Consider the following 14668-nt stretch of genomic DNA (forward strand, 5'->3'; position numbering starts at 1 on the left):
ATGTTCCTGAGAGCTGTTTTGAAGCCAATCATTGGCAGGTGCCATATTGAAAATGCTGAACACAACCAAACTTCATCCAAGCTAGTGTGAGGTAAAGAGGTGGGCCTTAAGCCTTTTCGCTAACAGCTACAGGGTACCCACCTGTCAATCATCAGTCAGCCATGTCCTTATTTGGGCAGAACTGATAAGTTTAATATCTTTGGATAATACAGAGTTCTTATATAATGTTCTCACCTCGTACAGTGTGTGCCGTTAGAGAAATGATTTACTCAGACCAAAACTATTTTTTGAACCAGGCTGTGAACATGTTTATTTCTGCTGTAAAGATAGTCTTCTTTGAATGGGTGTGTATGTGGTTTCTGTTGTTTCTGCAGCCAGCCTCAAGTGGACGCTCGATGAACTGCAGTTTTTAGGACTTCCACATGGGCTTCATATTTTAAGACCGATGTTCCCACTTGGGTAAAACCCATTAACATGCATGACCAAAATGCCAATTTTTTAAGCAAAATTAAAGAAGTGTACAGGCTGATGTAAAAAGTGGTTTTGGTCTGAACAGCTCATTTCTGTCTACATATTTACAGTAGGGGGGTATGTACAGATTTGTAATATTAGGGATGTGGCTTTTTTGACGGGCTGGGTTTCTGTACGCCAGAAGGCCAAAGGCCTGACTTTCTCCACCTCTTTGCCTGGTGCTGGGCTGACTGAAAGTTAGTTTGATGCTGAAAATACAGAGACCACCTTTGTTTGGCTTTATATAGCCTCTTCAGAAACCCAAGGGTGATGTCACCATTCTTTTTACAGTCTATGCCTACAGCTTACAGACAGTGGAAAACAATAATCCAACAAGAGGACTCTCCATTGTCCAGCAGCTGCTCTTGACCTTAAGAGTCAATTCATTGTGTTACGGCCGTTGTGTACTAATTTAAGCTGCAAGCTTCAACAGGCTGTTCACAGAAATACTGATCTGTTTTAGGGCACAAAATCGAAAATGCAGACTACAGAATAATAATAGAGCATGTATCATCTCTCCAGCTTTAGCTTCTCTACACTGGCTCCCCATAAAATCTAGACTAGAATTTAAAATCCTTCTTCTGACCTACAAAGCTCTTAATGGTCAGACACCTTCATATCTTAAAGAGCTCATAGTGCCCTATTACCCCTCTAGAACACAACGTTCCCAACATGCAGACCTGCTGGGCGTACCTAAAGTATCTGAAAGTAGTATGGGAGGTTGAACCTTCAGTTATCAGGCCCCTCTCCTTTGGAATCATCTACCAGTCAGGGTCCAGGAGGCAGACCCCCTCTCTACTTATAAGAGTAGGCTTCAAACTTTCCTTTTTGATAAAGCTTATAGTTAGAGCTGGATCAGGCTTGGACCAGCTCTTAGTTATGCTGCTATAGGCTTAGACTACTGGGGGAACTGGCACACTATCACACTAAGATCCTATCTCCCCCCTTGCTGCTGTAACTAGCTAAATACTACAAGGTGCAATGTTCATGATGGATTAAGATGAGATCAGTCTGAGTCCTGTCAGTAAGAGGGGACTGGATCTTATCCTGTCTTGATGTTGGGTCTCTGTTCATAATTTAACATAGAGTGGTCTAGACCTGCTCTGTTTGTAAAAGTGTCTTGAGGTAACGTTAGTTGTGATTTGGTGCTATACAAATAAAGATTGATTGATTGATTGATTGATTGATTGATTGGTAATGTCTGCAGGGCTGAGACATGGCAATCCTGCTAAAGATTATACATCAATACTCAACATTATCCTCTGCAGGAGTTTGCCGAATGATAGTACTCTGACCAGTTAATCAGTTTTGTACAAGTTTTGTATCATCTGCATATGTGTTTTTTTGCTGTTAAAAACTCTGGAGAAAAAGTTATTCAATCATATTCTGGTGAATTTGTCTGAACACTCTTTATCTCAAGACGCTTTTACAAACAGAGCAGGTCTAGACCACCCTATGTTAAATTATGAACAGAGACCCAGGATAAGATCCAGTCTTACCCCGCCTTAATACCTGGCTTTCTTACTAATCTTCCGGTTGTGTAAGAAGCTTGATTCTGATTGGTCAAAACCCCTTGACAGCGGTTATTAACATTCACTAACATGAGTGTCAATGTTTTTGACAACATGTTTGTATTTTAAGTTAGTGGCCTGGTGATAAGCGGGATAATGTATGGTTAGAAGGTTGTTCGCTTCGCATCGGGGTCTTGTCTCACCCTGTCAGGATTCTTTAACTAACCATACTTTATCCCTTACTTAATCCACCATGAGCATTACACCTCCAGTATTTAGCTAGTTACAGTGGCAAGGAAAAACTTCCTTTAACAGGCAGAAACCTCGAGCAGAACCAGACTCATGTTAGACACACATCTGCTGAGACCGAGTTGGGTATGAAAAGAGGGATGGAGGAGAATAAGAGAGAGAGGGAGCGGTGATAGTGACGAATGCATAATTGCTTCTGATATAGATGCTTGACAATACTTGCAAAGCAAGAACTGAGTATTTGTCATGAGACGTGAATTATTGCTCCAACAGGTTACCATAATTTCCATAAATCTTAAACAAGATTCCATCCTAGATATTCTCCTACAAGTTGAGTGACACAGACCTTAAAATTTGTGTTTTCTATTAGAGTCCAATCTGAAAACAGGCAGCAGTGTTAAAGATGGTGTTTGGGAATGAAAACTAAGAAGGGTCAAGTGAGAGGAAGGCAGTGAAAGAGGGAGAGAAAGGAGGGTCTGAGTTGCTGAGTCAGTATTTCAGTTTACCCCTTTATTTCCCTGACTTTTTGTTCAGATCTCAGACTGACCCATATCCATTTACAGAGCTGACACCGCACACCCCCGAACCCTGAAAAGGAACCCATTGTAACCATGGGGACCAGGCAAACTAAAAGCTGCAGAGTAGAAACTCTGACTGGGTCACTGATCACAGCTCCGACTGCTCTCTGGGTCAAAGGTGTCTGAGCAGTGGGCAGAAAGGAGAGAGGTGGATGGTGGCAGATGATGCTCACTATCACCCAGAGAGAGCCTATGAGGACAACACACATACCCATACACACTCATACCTCACTGCCCTCCAGCAAGGGGGGTTGATTCAAAGACCAGGAGAGGTAAACTAAAGCAGGTCATTCTTTTTTCTTGTATGGAAAATAAATGAATACAATTCTTTTTATATATAAACAAAATGCATAATGAATTATCCACTCTCTGTGCAACTCAGACAGAAGTTATTGAATATCTCAATAAGAGCAATATCACATGGCAGCAGCTGGCAGATGGCTTGCAGTTGTAGCATGCTTTGCTTTGTGTCTCAGTTCACATGAATTGGTTCATGAATATTTATCATGAATATGCATGGATGGACACAGGATCATAGATGCATGCACACACACACATGAAAACCCACAAGGCTTTTGTATCACGGCAGCATGTGCACAGTCTTTTCCCTCAAACATAATCTACAAAGGTCAAAAGGGAAGAACTGGTGTCTGACAGACACCTGAAAGTAGCCAATAAGAGTCAGGTCATTTGGAGATTCATTTAAAGGGTGAAGTTTTTGGGGTTTGGTCTTACTCAAGTATTTCTAAATATGATCAGCAATATACAGAATGCTGTTTTTAAGGCATTTACTTTTTTCATAGTTAAAACATGAAGCTAATATCATGTTCTGTAAAAGAGGGCGTGCACACCTCGGTGGACCAAAAAAAAAAACAAAAGAAAGTAACAGAAAGATTACACAAAGATATACAAAGGGACAGGGAAAGAGAAGGAGAGAGAGACCTAACACACTTAGATGGAGAGGGACCATCTCACCATGACGCCAAAAAAACTCCGTGCAGTGATACTAATGATTAAGCAACCCTTAGTGTCCACAATCATTACTGAAGCTTGGGTCGCAGAGGGTTGCCGCCGTGCTGTGTTCTATTTGTGTAACAAGACCACCACTGGTGCAGATGAAACCACCTGGGTCAGATCAGCCGAGCGGTTCAGCCCAGCACCCGGGCCGCGATAGCAGTCAGGCCGAAGGACCCAACGCGCTGCGGGAGACCCAGGCCAGGGGACAAGCCAAGGACCTAGACCGGAAGCAAACAGGTACCGCCGGGGCACCCAGGGCGACCCCCAGGTCACCCAGCAGGAGGAAAGAGGGGCGAGGGGGGAGAGGCCCCGCAGCCCCTCCAAGGAACACCTCCACAACACCGCCCCCACAGCCCCCCAAGACAGAGCCAAAGGCGCCACCAGGGCCGAAGGGGCCCAGCACCAGGAGCAGACAGCCAGGCAGCCGGGCAGGACCCGGACCAGGGCCCGCCAACCGGCGCACCGGAGTGGGGGAAGGACGGAGGGGGAAGGACCAATCCCCCCTGCCCCCCCCAGCCTGCCCGACCACTCCCCCAGCCACGCCCCCCACCCGCGCCAGCGACTGATGGACCAGGCCGCGGGGGCATGGAGGGACACCCCAATGGCTGCCGTAGTAACACCCCCCAGCTGCGCGCCACCCTAATTTGGATATTAATTTAAAGGGTAAAGTTTTTTGGGATTGGTCTTACTCGAGCATTTCTAAATGTGATCTGCAAAATATACAATGCCATTATTTAAGGATTTACTTCTTTCATGGTTAAATGATAAAGCTTGTGTGGTCAAAGCTAGCTTTACTTGTAAACTTAGGCCAATAAATACGCCTGATATGAGAATCTTGAATAATTTGGAGATGTAGAGTATACCATATTATAAAAGTGGTGATTTTTCAGGCACTTTTCCATCTGTTTAACCTTAACTAACTAAGCATACTGATACAAAGAAGGTTGTCTTGGTGAAATGTTTCAAATGCATCATTAATTAAACAGGAAAAGCTATCTGTTCTAAATTCATGAGTTTGAAACCCGAGTCCTCACCCAAGGCTCATTGTGCTGTACTTACTGAATTTTAAAATGGTACTTCAAGGATATTGACACACTGATAAGTCACTTGACCGGCCTTTAGTGGTTGATTTTCCTTAAGGCTAAGACTCATACTTGCTGGATAACTAGCTAACTGCTCATGATGTTTTTTTCATGGAATATGGGACAAACTAGGCATATGGTGAATGTACTCAAACAGAAGGGGTTGTTACACAAGAGTACAGATCTGGACCACATGCACGGGCATACAGGGGATAACCCAGTTAACACTAAATGTGTTTGTTTGTGTTTTTGCATAACAAGCCCAACAGTGTGTCTTTGAAGTGGCACATCTGTATGCTGTCAGGAGTGAAAAATAGCCTCAAAGCCAGAAATAGTAGCATGGCACACACATGTAATCTGCATACTCTCACAGGAGATCCATCATGAGGATAGTACATCTCTACAGAGCAAAGTGAAATCACTTTTCCATTCATATATCAAAATGACAGAATAGCTCAGGCTGGTCTAAATTGTTTTGGCTACGTCGAGAAAAAAAAAAAACAGAGAGAAAGAAGTTCAGTGATAAAGAAGCATCTCATCACTTTGTTGGGATAGAGGATTAGGAGCGTGCTAACAGACAGCATTAGCCTGACAGGCTGAGGCAGGTACTGGTTGGAAACCTGGTAGCAGATTTCTGCAAACACAAGCACACCGCTAACTAAACTATTACAGAGAGGGGAGAGGCTGACAGGCAGAGCCACGAGGAGACAATTTCAGGTTTACCGCAATTTGAGAACTCTGAAAGAGTTTCCATGGTGATTAATCACGCTAAAAACACCAACACTAAGCTGTGGTTAATGTTCAAAGAAATGAAGTCAGTGACTTGATAGCAGATGAGCTTTCCAGTATTTGCTCAGTGAAAGTTAAGCTTTTAGTGTGAGATGTTCCATTTTTGTAATGACCTGTTTTATTGTCTTGACATGATTGTGTATTTAGAAACTTAAAGAAACAAAGTCACGTTAGCTAGTTTTGGAGGGTGTGGTTGTTTAGAAGGTGCTCACTGTAATGGTTTAAAAAAAACATTGTTGATTTTTCTTGTGGAAGTTTAAGTTTCTATACCATGATATTAGGTTGTGAACATATAGAGCCTATGGGTGTGAATGATCTATATGCTGGAATTCCCCATGGGTTTACTGTGCTGTTTTACTGTGTATGCAAGACACTGGATTCCTTGACAGACAAATGGGGTGACATAAAGATGGGAGGCTTAAGAATAGCATTAGACAGAGGGATCTGTAACTAATGCAGATCAAGCCCAACTCTTTATTTGCTCTTCAGGATACAGTAGAATAACCTGGCATTACTTTGCATGACAGTCTTCCTTTCCCCTGATAAATGTAAGGTCAATATGAACTCACATTTTACATCTGTATTTGTTGACATTAAGTCCAAAGTCCATTGCTTCATTAATTAAACAAAATGGGAGAACTCGTGTCTGACAGACACCTGAGAGTAGCCAGTAAGTGTCAGGCAATTTGAAGATTCATTTACCCCTCCTGTTATGTTCGTTTCTCTGGATCAGCAATAATGTTCCTGGGTCAAAATTGTCAGAACCTCAAAAAATCCCAATACACGTTTTTTTTTATCTAATTTTCAATTCCATTCCTAATGGTGCAATGGTGTTCTTTCATTCTTAGGTCATGGTTCAATAAGGGTAACTCGTTTTTCATTAAAAATGTTAAAACTTTTTTTTAATGTACATTGGAAAGCCCTAAATATAAATACAATTGTTTTACATGACATAGATTTTATTTTATTTTATTTTAATTTTTTTTTTTAATTAAGTGATGTTGATAAATCAACACAAGACACCTCTTCTGTCACATGCTGCCCAGATTTTTATGCTGCATTTAGCTGGTTTGGAAGGCATATATTGCCTTAAATGAGAGGAGCTGATGGAGATATTGAGACTTTTAAACGTAAACTAAAAACGTATTTATTCAGTCTGGCTTTTATGTAGGGTTTAACAATTTTATTACCTACCTTTTACTATAATATTGATTTAAATGTTGCTTTATTATTTTAGTAATTTTAACTGTTATCTTATTCTATTTTTATGTATTTATTCATTCATTTATTTAATTTTATTTATCTACACAGTTTTATTGATATTTTTCAGCCTTAGTTTTATTTTTCAACTCTTATCCTTACCTTTTAAATCTATTTATTTTAACTATTTTTATTTCTTAATTTTGATGCTTTAACTTATTTTAATTACACATATTTTATTTTGGTGTGCATTGGTCTCTATTTTATTTTATTTTTATGTTGTTCTTATTTTTAATTTGTATTTTTATTAGTTTTATTATTATCATTATTATTATCTTCCACTAAAATGTCTTAGCATTGTTTCATTTCTGCTTCTTTCTTGTTTTCAATCGCTGTAAAGCACTTTGGGTTGCATTTTATTTGTATGAAAGGTGCTATATAAATAAAGCTTGATTGATTGATTGATTAAATAGACTTTACAAAGGGTCAGTTTGACCCGCAACATAACAGGAGGGTTAAAGGGTTATGTGTTTGAGGCTTGGTCTTACTTAAGATTTTCTAAATATCAGGGTGCTGGTGGCCTAGCAGTCTGAGCGCCCCACATACAGAGGCCACAGTCCTCGTTGTAAGGGTCCCCAGTTTGATTCCCGGCCGGTCAACCATTTTCCTGCATGTCTTCCCCCTCTCTCTGCTCCCCACATTTCCTGTCTCTCTTCAGCTGGCCTATAAAATAAAAGGTAAAAAGCCAAAAAAATGTAATTAAATCATTTCTAAATATGATCTGCATTATATAGAATGCCGTTTTTAGGGCATTTACTTTTTTCATAGATAAAACAAAGCTTCTGTGGTCAAAGCTCACACTAACTTGGGCCAACAAAGACGCCTAATTTGACAATCTTGAATTATTTGAAGATGCAGAGTATTCCATATTATAAAAGTAGTGATTTTTTGGGGGTTGGGCTTCCTCAAGCATTTCTAAATATGATCTGCCTGTCTGCTGTTTGGTGCTAGACAGGCACACAGTGTGTTGATTAGAGCTTTCTCCTTGTGATCAACACAAACAAGGTTGATGCAGGCGATGAGGGTGAACCAGAACACTTAACCTGCAAGGCATAAAACCAACACAATGAGTTGAGAGACACAAAAAAAAGCCTCAGTTATGGCCTTGTTTGTGTGCAATGACTCACTGGTATTTTTGTGGTATTTCTTAAATAGATATGGGAAGACTAAGGCGCTCTGGGAGCTTGCAGGCGAGGCCATGATCATTGTAAGTGGATCTGCTAACGTTGCGCATGAGTGTACAAAAAAAGGAAAATGAGGTAAGCGAAACTGCTTACCTCAGAAGAGCCTCTGAACTGCTGACTCCTTAACAATCAGACAGAGGGGTAACATTAGACCCCTTTTTCTTTAGGATTCAGCTCTGCTATCAAATTGAACTTATCCTCTAAATATTTGATGAACTCATTTGAACAGTTAGCTGTAGAGAAAACTTTCCTCTTAACATACATTCTGCACACAATGGGTTCATGATTGAGGGACATAAATCTTACATATTTAGTGCAAATCTGATGACTTGAGTATGTTGGTTCATAACTTACTGTTGAAAAGTTTAAAAGCCAACACATGAAAGGAATGCTAGATGAGAATTGCATTAAAGGTGACATATCACGCTTTTTTCATCAATATATATTGGTCTAAGAGGTCCCCAAAACATGTCTTTAAAGTTTATGCTCAAAAAAAACACTTTGAAATCAGATTTTGGTCTGCCTGAAAAACCCTCTTCTTCAGTCCTCCTCAGAACACTCTGTTTTCTCTCTGACCACGCCCCCTCAGGAAGTGGATGTGCCCTCGGCTGTCCAGCACGTTGATCTAATGTTTACATGTTGGCTGAATATACACGGCTGCTCAGAGATCACGTTACTTCAACCCTCTGAATCTGATCCAGAATCTGATCCTGACGGAGAGGCGCCTGTAGCAGGACCTTTCTGAAGGATTGGTCACAGATTTAGTGTTTCTTGTTGTTTTATTTATCAGTATGTCGACGTGTGTCTTGGTACACAGCTACGAACATGTAGCTATGTGGCTATGCTAACTAGCGCTAGCACTTATCCATGATAAATAAAAATCATCCACTAGATCTTCAAATCTGCAGACGTGGGGAGTAAAACCGACCTCTACCAGAAAGGCAGCAGGACCTTTCTGAAGGATTGGTCACAGATTTAGTGTTTCTTGTTGTTTCATTTGTCAGTATGTCGACGTGTGTCTTGGTACACAGCTACAGCTATGAACATGTAGCTATGTGGCTATGCTAATTAGCGCTAGCACTTATCCATGACAAATAAAAAACATCCACTAGATCTTCAAATCTGCAGACGTGGGGAGTAAAACCGACCTTTGTGTTTATTAAGACAGCCTACAACTAGCATGCCTCCCTCCTAAGCTCCTTGTTAGCACACATTTGTGCAGGTAATGAAAAACAGAGGAGGGATTCAGTATTATTTTATACAGTCTATGGGCTGAACAAGCTCCGAGCTCTGACTCCGTGACAGACCGGATATTGTTGTTACGTAACAAAAACACTGAAGTCTGAAACGTCTCGTTTCACACACATTTACAGAAAGGTGTAGAAATCAGAACAGAGGCAGAATGGATTTTTTTCATTCTCGGGGGGTTTGTAGACATGCCAGGGAAACATATTTCAGGTAGAGAACCATTCAAAAGTCCATTTTGCATGATATGTCACCTTTAAAGCATAGACTGTCTAAAATATGGACATAGTATCCTTGACATCACCCATCTGTTCCTGAGAGCTGTTTTGAAGCCGATCATCAGGAGGTGCCATATTGGAAATGCTGAACATGACCAAACTTCATCCGAGCTAGTGTGAGGTAAAGAGGCGGGGCTTTAGCCTTTTCGCTAACAGCTAAACCTACCTGCCCACCTGTCAATAATCAGTCAGCCATGCCCATATTTGGGCAAAACTCGTAAGTTTAATATCTTTAAAAATTCAGAGTTATAAAAAATGCCAACCCTCGTACAGTGTGTGCAGATAGAGAAATGAGCTATTCAGACTTAAACTGTTTTCTGAACCAGGATGTAAAAGATGTTTATTTCTGCTGTAAAGATCGTCTTTTTTGAATTGGTGTGTATGTGGTTTCTGGTGTTTCTGAAGCCAGCCTCAAGTGGACGCTCGATGAACTGCAGTTTCTTTTTTTTTTTATATTCTATTTTGCTTTTCAAATTTAAACATGTATAAAGGAAGAGTAGGTAGCCTACTGTATGAGGAGTTAATATTCCAGACAGAATACAGACAATAGGTGATTCCAAAATAACGATTGAAATCAATAGAAAAAAAGGGTAATGATAAAATTGATAAAAAATTAAAAAAAAATAAAAATAAAATAAAAAATTACAAAAACTGACGAGAGACAGAAATGAATCTTCAAGACATTCTCAATACATTATTGTTATACAGTGGCACAGTCAATAATGTGAGATGGCAGGTTTTCCATGTAGTCCAGATAGGGTTGCCATATCTTAGAAAATATTTTACTCCTATTTCTCAGACTGTAAGTTATCTTCTCTAGCGGAACACGTTTATTGATTTCAGAGAGCCAGAGTCCGACAGGAATGTCCACATTTGATTTCCATTTTAAGGCAATGCATTTTTTGGCAATGATCAGCAAGATTTGTATGAGCTTGATAGCATAGCTATCTTTGAAATTAAAATTAGCAAGATTGCCCAGCAAACAAATCTCTGGATCCAATGGAAGAATCTCATCATAAATACTAGAGATAGTATCACATACTCCCTTCCAAAACCGCTGAAGTTTAGAGCACTGCCAGGTAGAGTGCAGGAATGTCCCTTCCTCAAAGCCACATCTAAAACAAAGGGACGATATGTTGGAGTTGTATTTGTGTAGTTTCTGTGGGGTCATGTAGAGCTGATGAAGATAGTTAAACTGTGTCAATCTATATCTAGAGTTGATCATAGATTTTAAACTATCTCTACAAAGACTGCCCCACAGATCTAGATCCAGATTAACCCCCAGGGTTTTCTCCCATCTCAGTCTAGATTTGTCCCAGTCAGGTAAAATTAGATGTGACATGAGAGCTTCATAAATCCTAGAAATGCTTTTCAAGGTTGGTCGGTCACTGTTAAATAACTGCTCTACAGCTGAACTGCAGTTCTTAGCACTTCCACATGGGCTTCATATTTTAAGACTCAAGGTTGCAGCTTGGGTAAGACCCATTAACATGCACGATCAAAATTGCCATTCTTAAAGCAAAATTAAAGAAGTGAACAGGCTGGTACAAAAAATGGTTTTGGTCTGATCAGCTCATTTCTGTATACATATGTACAGTAGGTAGTAGTAATACTAGGGATGTGGCTATTTGACTGACGGCCTTAGTAGCTGTTTGCCTGGATGCAGAAGACCTGACTTTCTCCATCTCTTTGCATATTGCTGGGCTGACTGAAAGTTAGGTTGATTCTTCGTTTGAAATACATGCATCATAGCGCTTCTTCACATTTTAAGACCGAAGGTTGCCGCTCGAATTAAATGTGGAAACTCATCTAGCAAAAAAGAAAACTGGGATCTCCAAATTATTAATGAAGCCGGAGCTTTCTAAGAAGATAAAGTAGCAGAAAGTTTCCACTCAAACACACGGCTCTCTGCAGCCTGGTTTGCATTACTATCAACAGACTGTGCATATGTCTGATAATGCATTGGAATGTCATAGCTAATAATGTAGACTGCAACGACAGCAACTACTCAATCCACTGCGCAACAGATGAAATGAAAATCTTATAACATGAGTCAAATCTAGTTTATGAGACTGTCCAGAGCTGAGGAACAAAAGTGCGTGATGGGATACACAGACAGATTATGTATTATCTGAAACAGGATAGTAAACTGAGTTGGCTCAGTAAACACAGTTCTGGGTCAAAGTCTGAATGCATAATGACAAGCCAAGAAGAAAGAGATGCAGGGAGAAAGAGGAACCTGAGACCAACAAGCTTTTGTCTTCAGTCACCCGCTGATCCAGTTCATATGACATGTCAGATTTTCCCTTCTTAGCTGCTGCCCTTGCTATCGCTGAATTAATATTGATTTGCTTAATATTTTATTGTTTGAGCTGCCTTTTTCAGTCCTACCACACACATGAACACACTGAAAGACTGATATAACTCTTGACCAGACAGAGGCTATCTCAGTTTGTCTGCCAGCTAGGTGACAGCATGGCTCAGCTAAAGGACAAGGGTCAGATCGGCAAGATAGAGCAAATGCAAAAAAGACCCAAACTCAGGATACAACATGCTATAAAGCCTGAAAACAAATGAATCAAATGCAGAGATCCACAAGACTAACTTCCTTGTAAAAGCCTGCCGACGTAAAAGCATGGCATCCCAAATATAGCAATGTCAGTATTGTTCCCTGCGAGGGAAGAGTTAACAGGCTTTTCCTTGGCCTAATCCCTCCAAGCTAAGATCCTCATTCATAAATACACTTCCAAGTATTACATGCAGCACATGTACTTTGAAAAAGACACTCATGTAAAATGAGCTGGGCGATATAGAAAAAGATGTCATCACAATAACATTTTTCATATCAGTCGATATCGATAATTTAAAGGCAGATTTTTGGTCTTGAGTAAAAAATAAAGACAGCAGATGGTTTCTTAGCTTGTATCTGGATTTAGATCTCCTATAAGCTTCTTGAATCTATCATTTTTGAGAGTGCTAACAGGAAGCAGGTCTTTAATGTAACATGAGATTTTTGTGAAGTTTTGTAGTGCAGTGAATGCATCACGGTTATTCAGGGTTCAGTTGTATTACAGTCATGCTGGACATTACATGTGTTAAAAAATGTATATAGTTAATAGTAAACTCAGAGTCAGCACAGTAACTGACCAATGACTGCTTTGAGCTGATAGGTTAAGGCATATTAGTGGCCCCTCCCTTTCCAGTGGTTGGGGTGTACTTACAGGCGTAAATAGATCAAATGTTTATCACACATTTGCTATATATATATATATATATATATATATATATATATAGAGAGAGAGAGAGAGAGAGAGAGAGAGAGAGAGAGAGAGAGAGAGAAATTATATCACGATAATTATCATTATGGAATTATTGCCCAGCCCTATATTTTGCAGCTCCTGGCATTAAGAGCAGGGGTTCCCAAACTTTTTAGTCCTGCCCCCCCCATAATTTCCTCAGGGGTCAAGTGGCACATTTGTTATTTACATGGTTTAATTTGAAAACTACCTACAACTGTTACATATATTTTTACAACAATGGATAAAATATGCAATTTGAAATCATTCTAAATTTTATATTGTTTTTGGGAAGGCATCTCTCACACATCAGCATCTAGCGACCCCCCAGGGGGTCCCGACCCACACTTTGGGAACCACTGATTTAGAGCATGGAGGTTAGTTTCAAAATAAAAGCCCATTGGAGGAGGCGGGGTATTGTTCTGGAGGGCTTAGTGGATGACACAGAATGGTATGAAAGAATGGATGTACTACATTGGTAGACTCCTGGTGGATTTGAGTTTATGTGTCCATGTAGCTATGATTAATGTAGGCTTCATGTTGGATGGAATGGAACGGTGTAAAAGCATGAAGACATAACATGTGAATAGTCCACGCAGGTGTGACACTGGAGCATCTCTGGAGAGGAGGGTCTCCCGGTGCATCCTTACCTCAGGGCGACCCGCACCGAGCTCTCATCCGGTCCGCTGGTCATGGTGTCACTGGAGGTTAGTCCAAACGGCCGGGTTAAAAATAGCTCGTTTTCCCTTTTTCTTGATCCTCTTAGACAACAAGGGAGCGGGCCCCCTCCCTCCCTGCGCCTTCCAGAGAAGCGCTTCTAGACTGAGCTTCCACCGCCGCCGCTCTCACCTCCTCTTCCTCGCTCGCTTGGAGATAACAGCCATGGTTTCTGGCACGGGGCAGATACGTGGACTATCATTCATTGGTATTATATTGTCAGCCTAAATGTTGTCTGTGGTTCGGGCGTTGGTGCAGCTCCTTAGACATTGTCCGGGTAGAGCGCGGTGCATGTGTGTGTGTATGGGATCCACCACTCTGCGTGTGCTGTAACCAAACTCCGCCCACTGGGCTGGACCAATCAAGACAGGGAACAACTAGGGCCATCATTTAAGAAAAGGGCTTACAGAGACATGATTCATAAATTGATCATCAGTTTAATAAAAATAAAAAATAAACTCATTATGTCTTGCACAGTTTATAAAAAATAAATGTTTTTCTTTTTGAAACAGCCAATAGAGTCAAGGCAATTTTCTTTTTTCTTTTTTTTTAAATTGTGAAAGAAATGTGCTTTACAAGAAGGGGTGACCTAATGATATGTAGATAGAATAACAAAGAAACAAGGCACAAATAGGAAAAACATAAAGAACGCAAAGACCACCAAGTAATAAAAAAGATAAGAATAACAATATTAATAATACGAGAAAAAAATAGAGCAGGAATAACCTGTTAACAATATGCAATGAAAGAGGAAAATAACACCTAAATACATATATTATTATAATATTGATAATGCAAAAGATAAGGCTATAATTCACTATAAATTGATAAGGCCTAATGACAGTACATAACCATTCATTTCCAGGGGTTAATAATAAAAAGAAAGTATATATCACTTTTTTTTTAATGTGTGTCTTGTGAAGGTAAATGTGTGTTGGGGGAATGAATGTTA

At 40.2% G+C, this 14668-nt stretch overlaps 1 protein-coding gene across 2 annotated transcripts in view; it reads right to left on the reverse strand.

Moving 5' to 3' along the window:
• LOC117805363 (kinesin-like protein KIF21A) overlaps positions 1-14045 on the reverse strand; it is a 72988-nt gene extending 58943 nt beyond the window's left edge. For both annotated transcript variants that reach the window (XM_034674057.1, XM_034674056.1), the window contains exon 1: positions 13650-14045. In XM_034674057.1, the coding sequence (XP_034529948.1) occupies positions 13650-13693 (44 nt within the window). In that variant the 5' untranslated portion in view covers positions 13694-14045. The remainder of the gene's footprint in view (positions 1-13649) is intronic.
• Positions 14046-14668: the final 623 nt, after the last annotated feature.

The sequence above is a fragment of the Notolabrus celidotus genome, chromosome 21, assembly GCF_009762535.1.
Source record: "Notolabrus celidotus isolate fNotCel1 chromosome 21, fNotCel1.pri, whole genome shotgun sequence".
Lineage (NCBI taxonomy): Eukaryota > Metazoa > Chordata > Actinopteri > Labriformes > Labridae > Notolabrus > Notolabrus celidotus.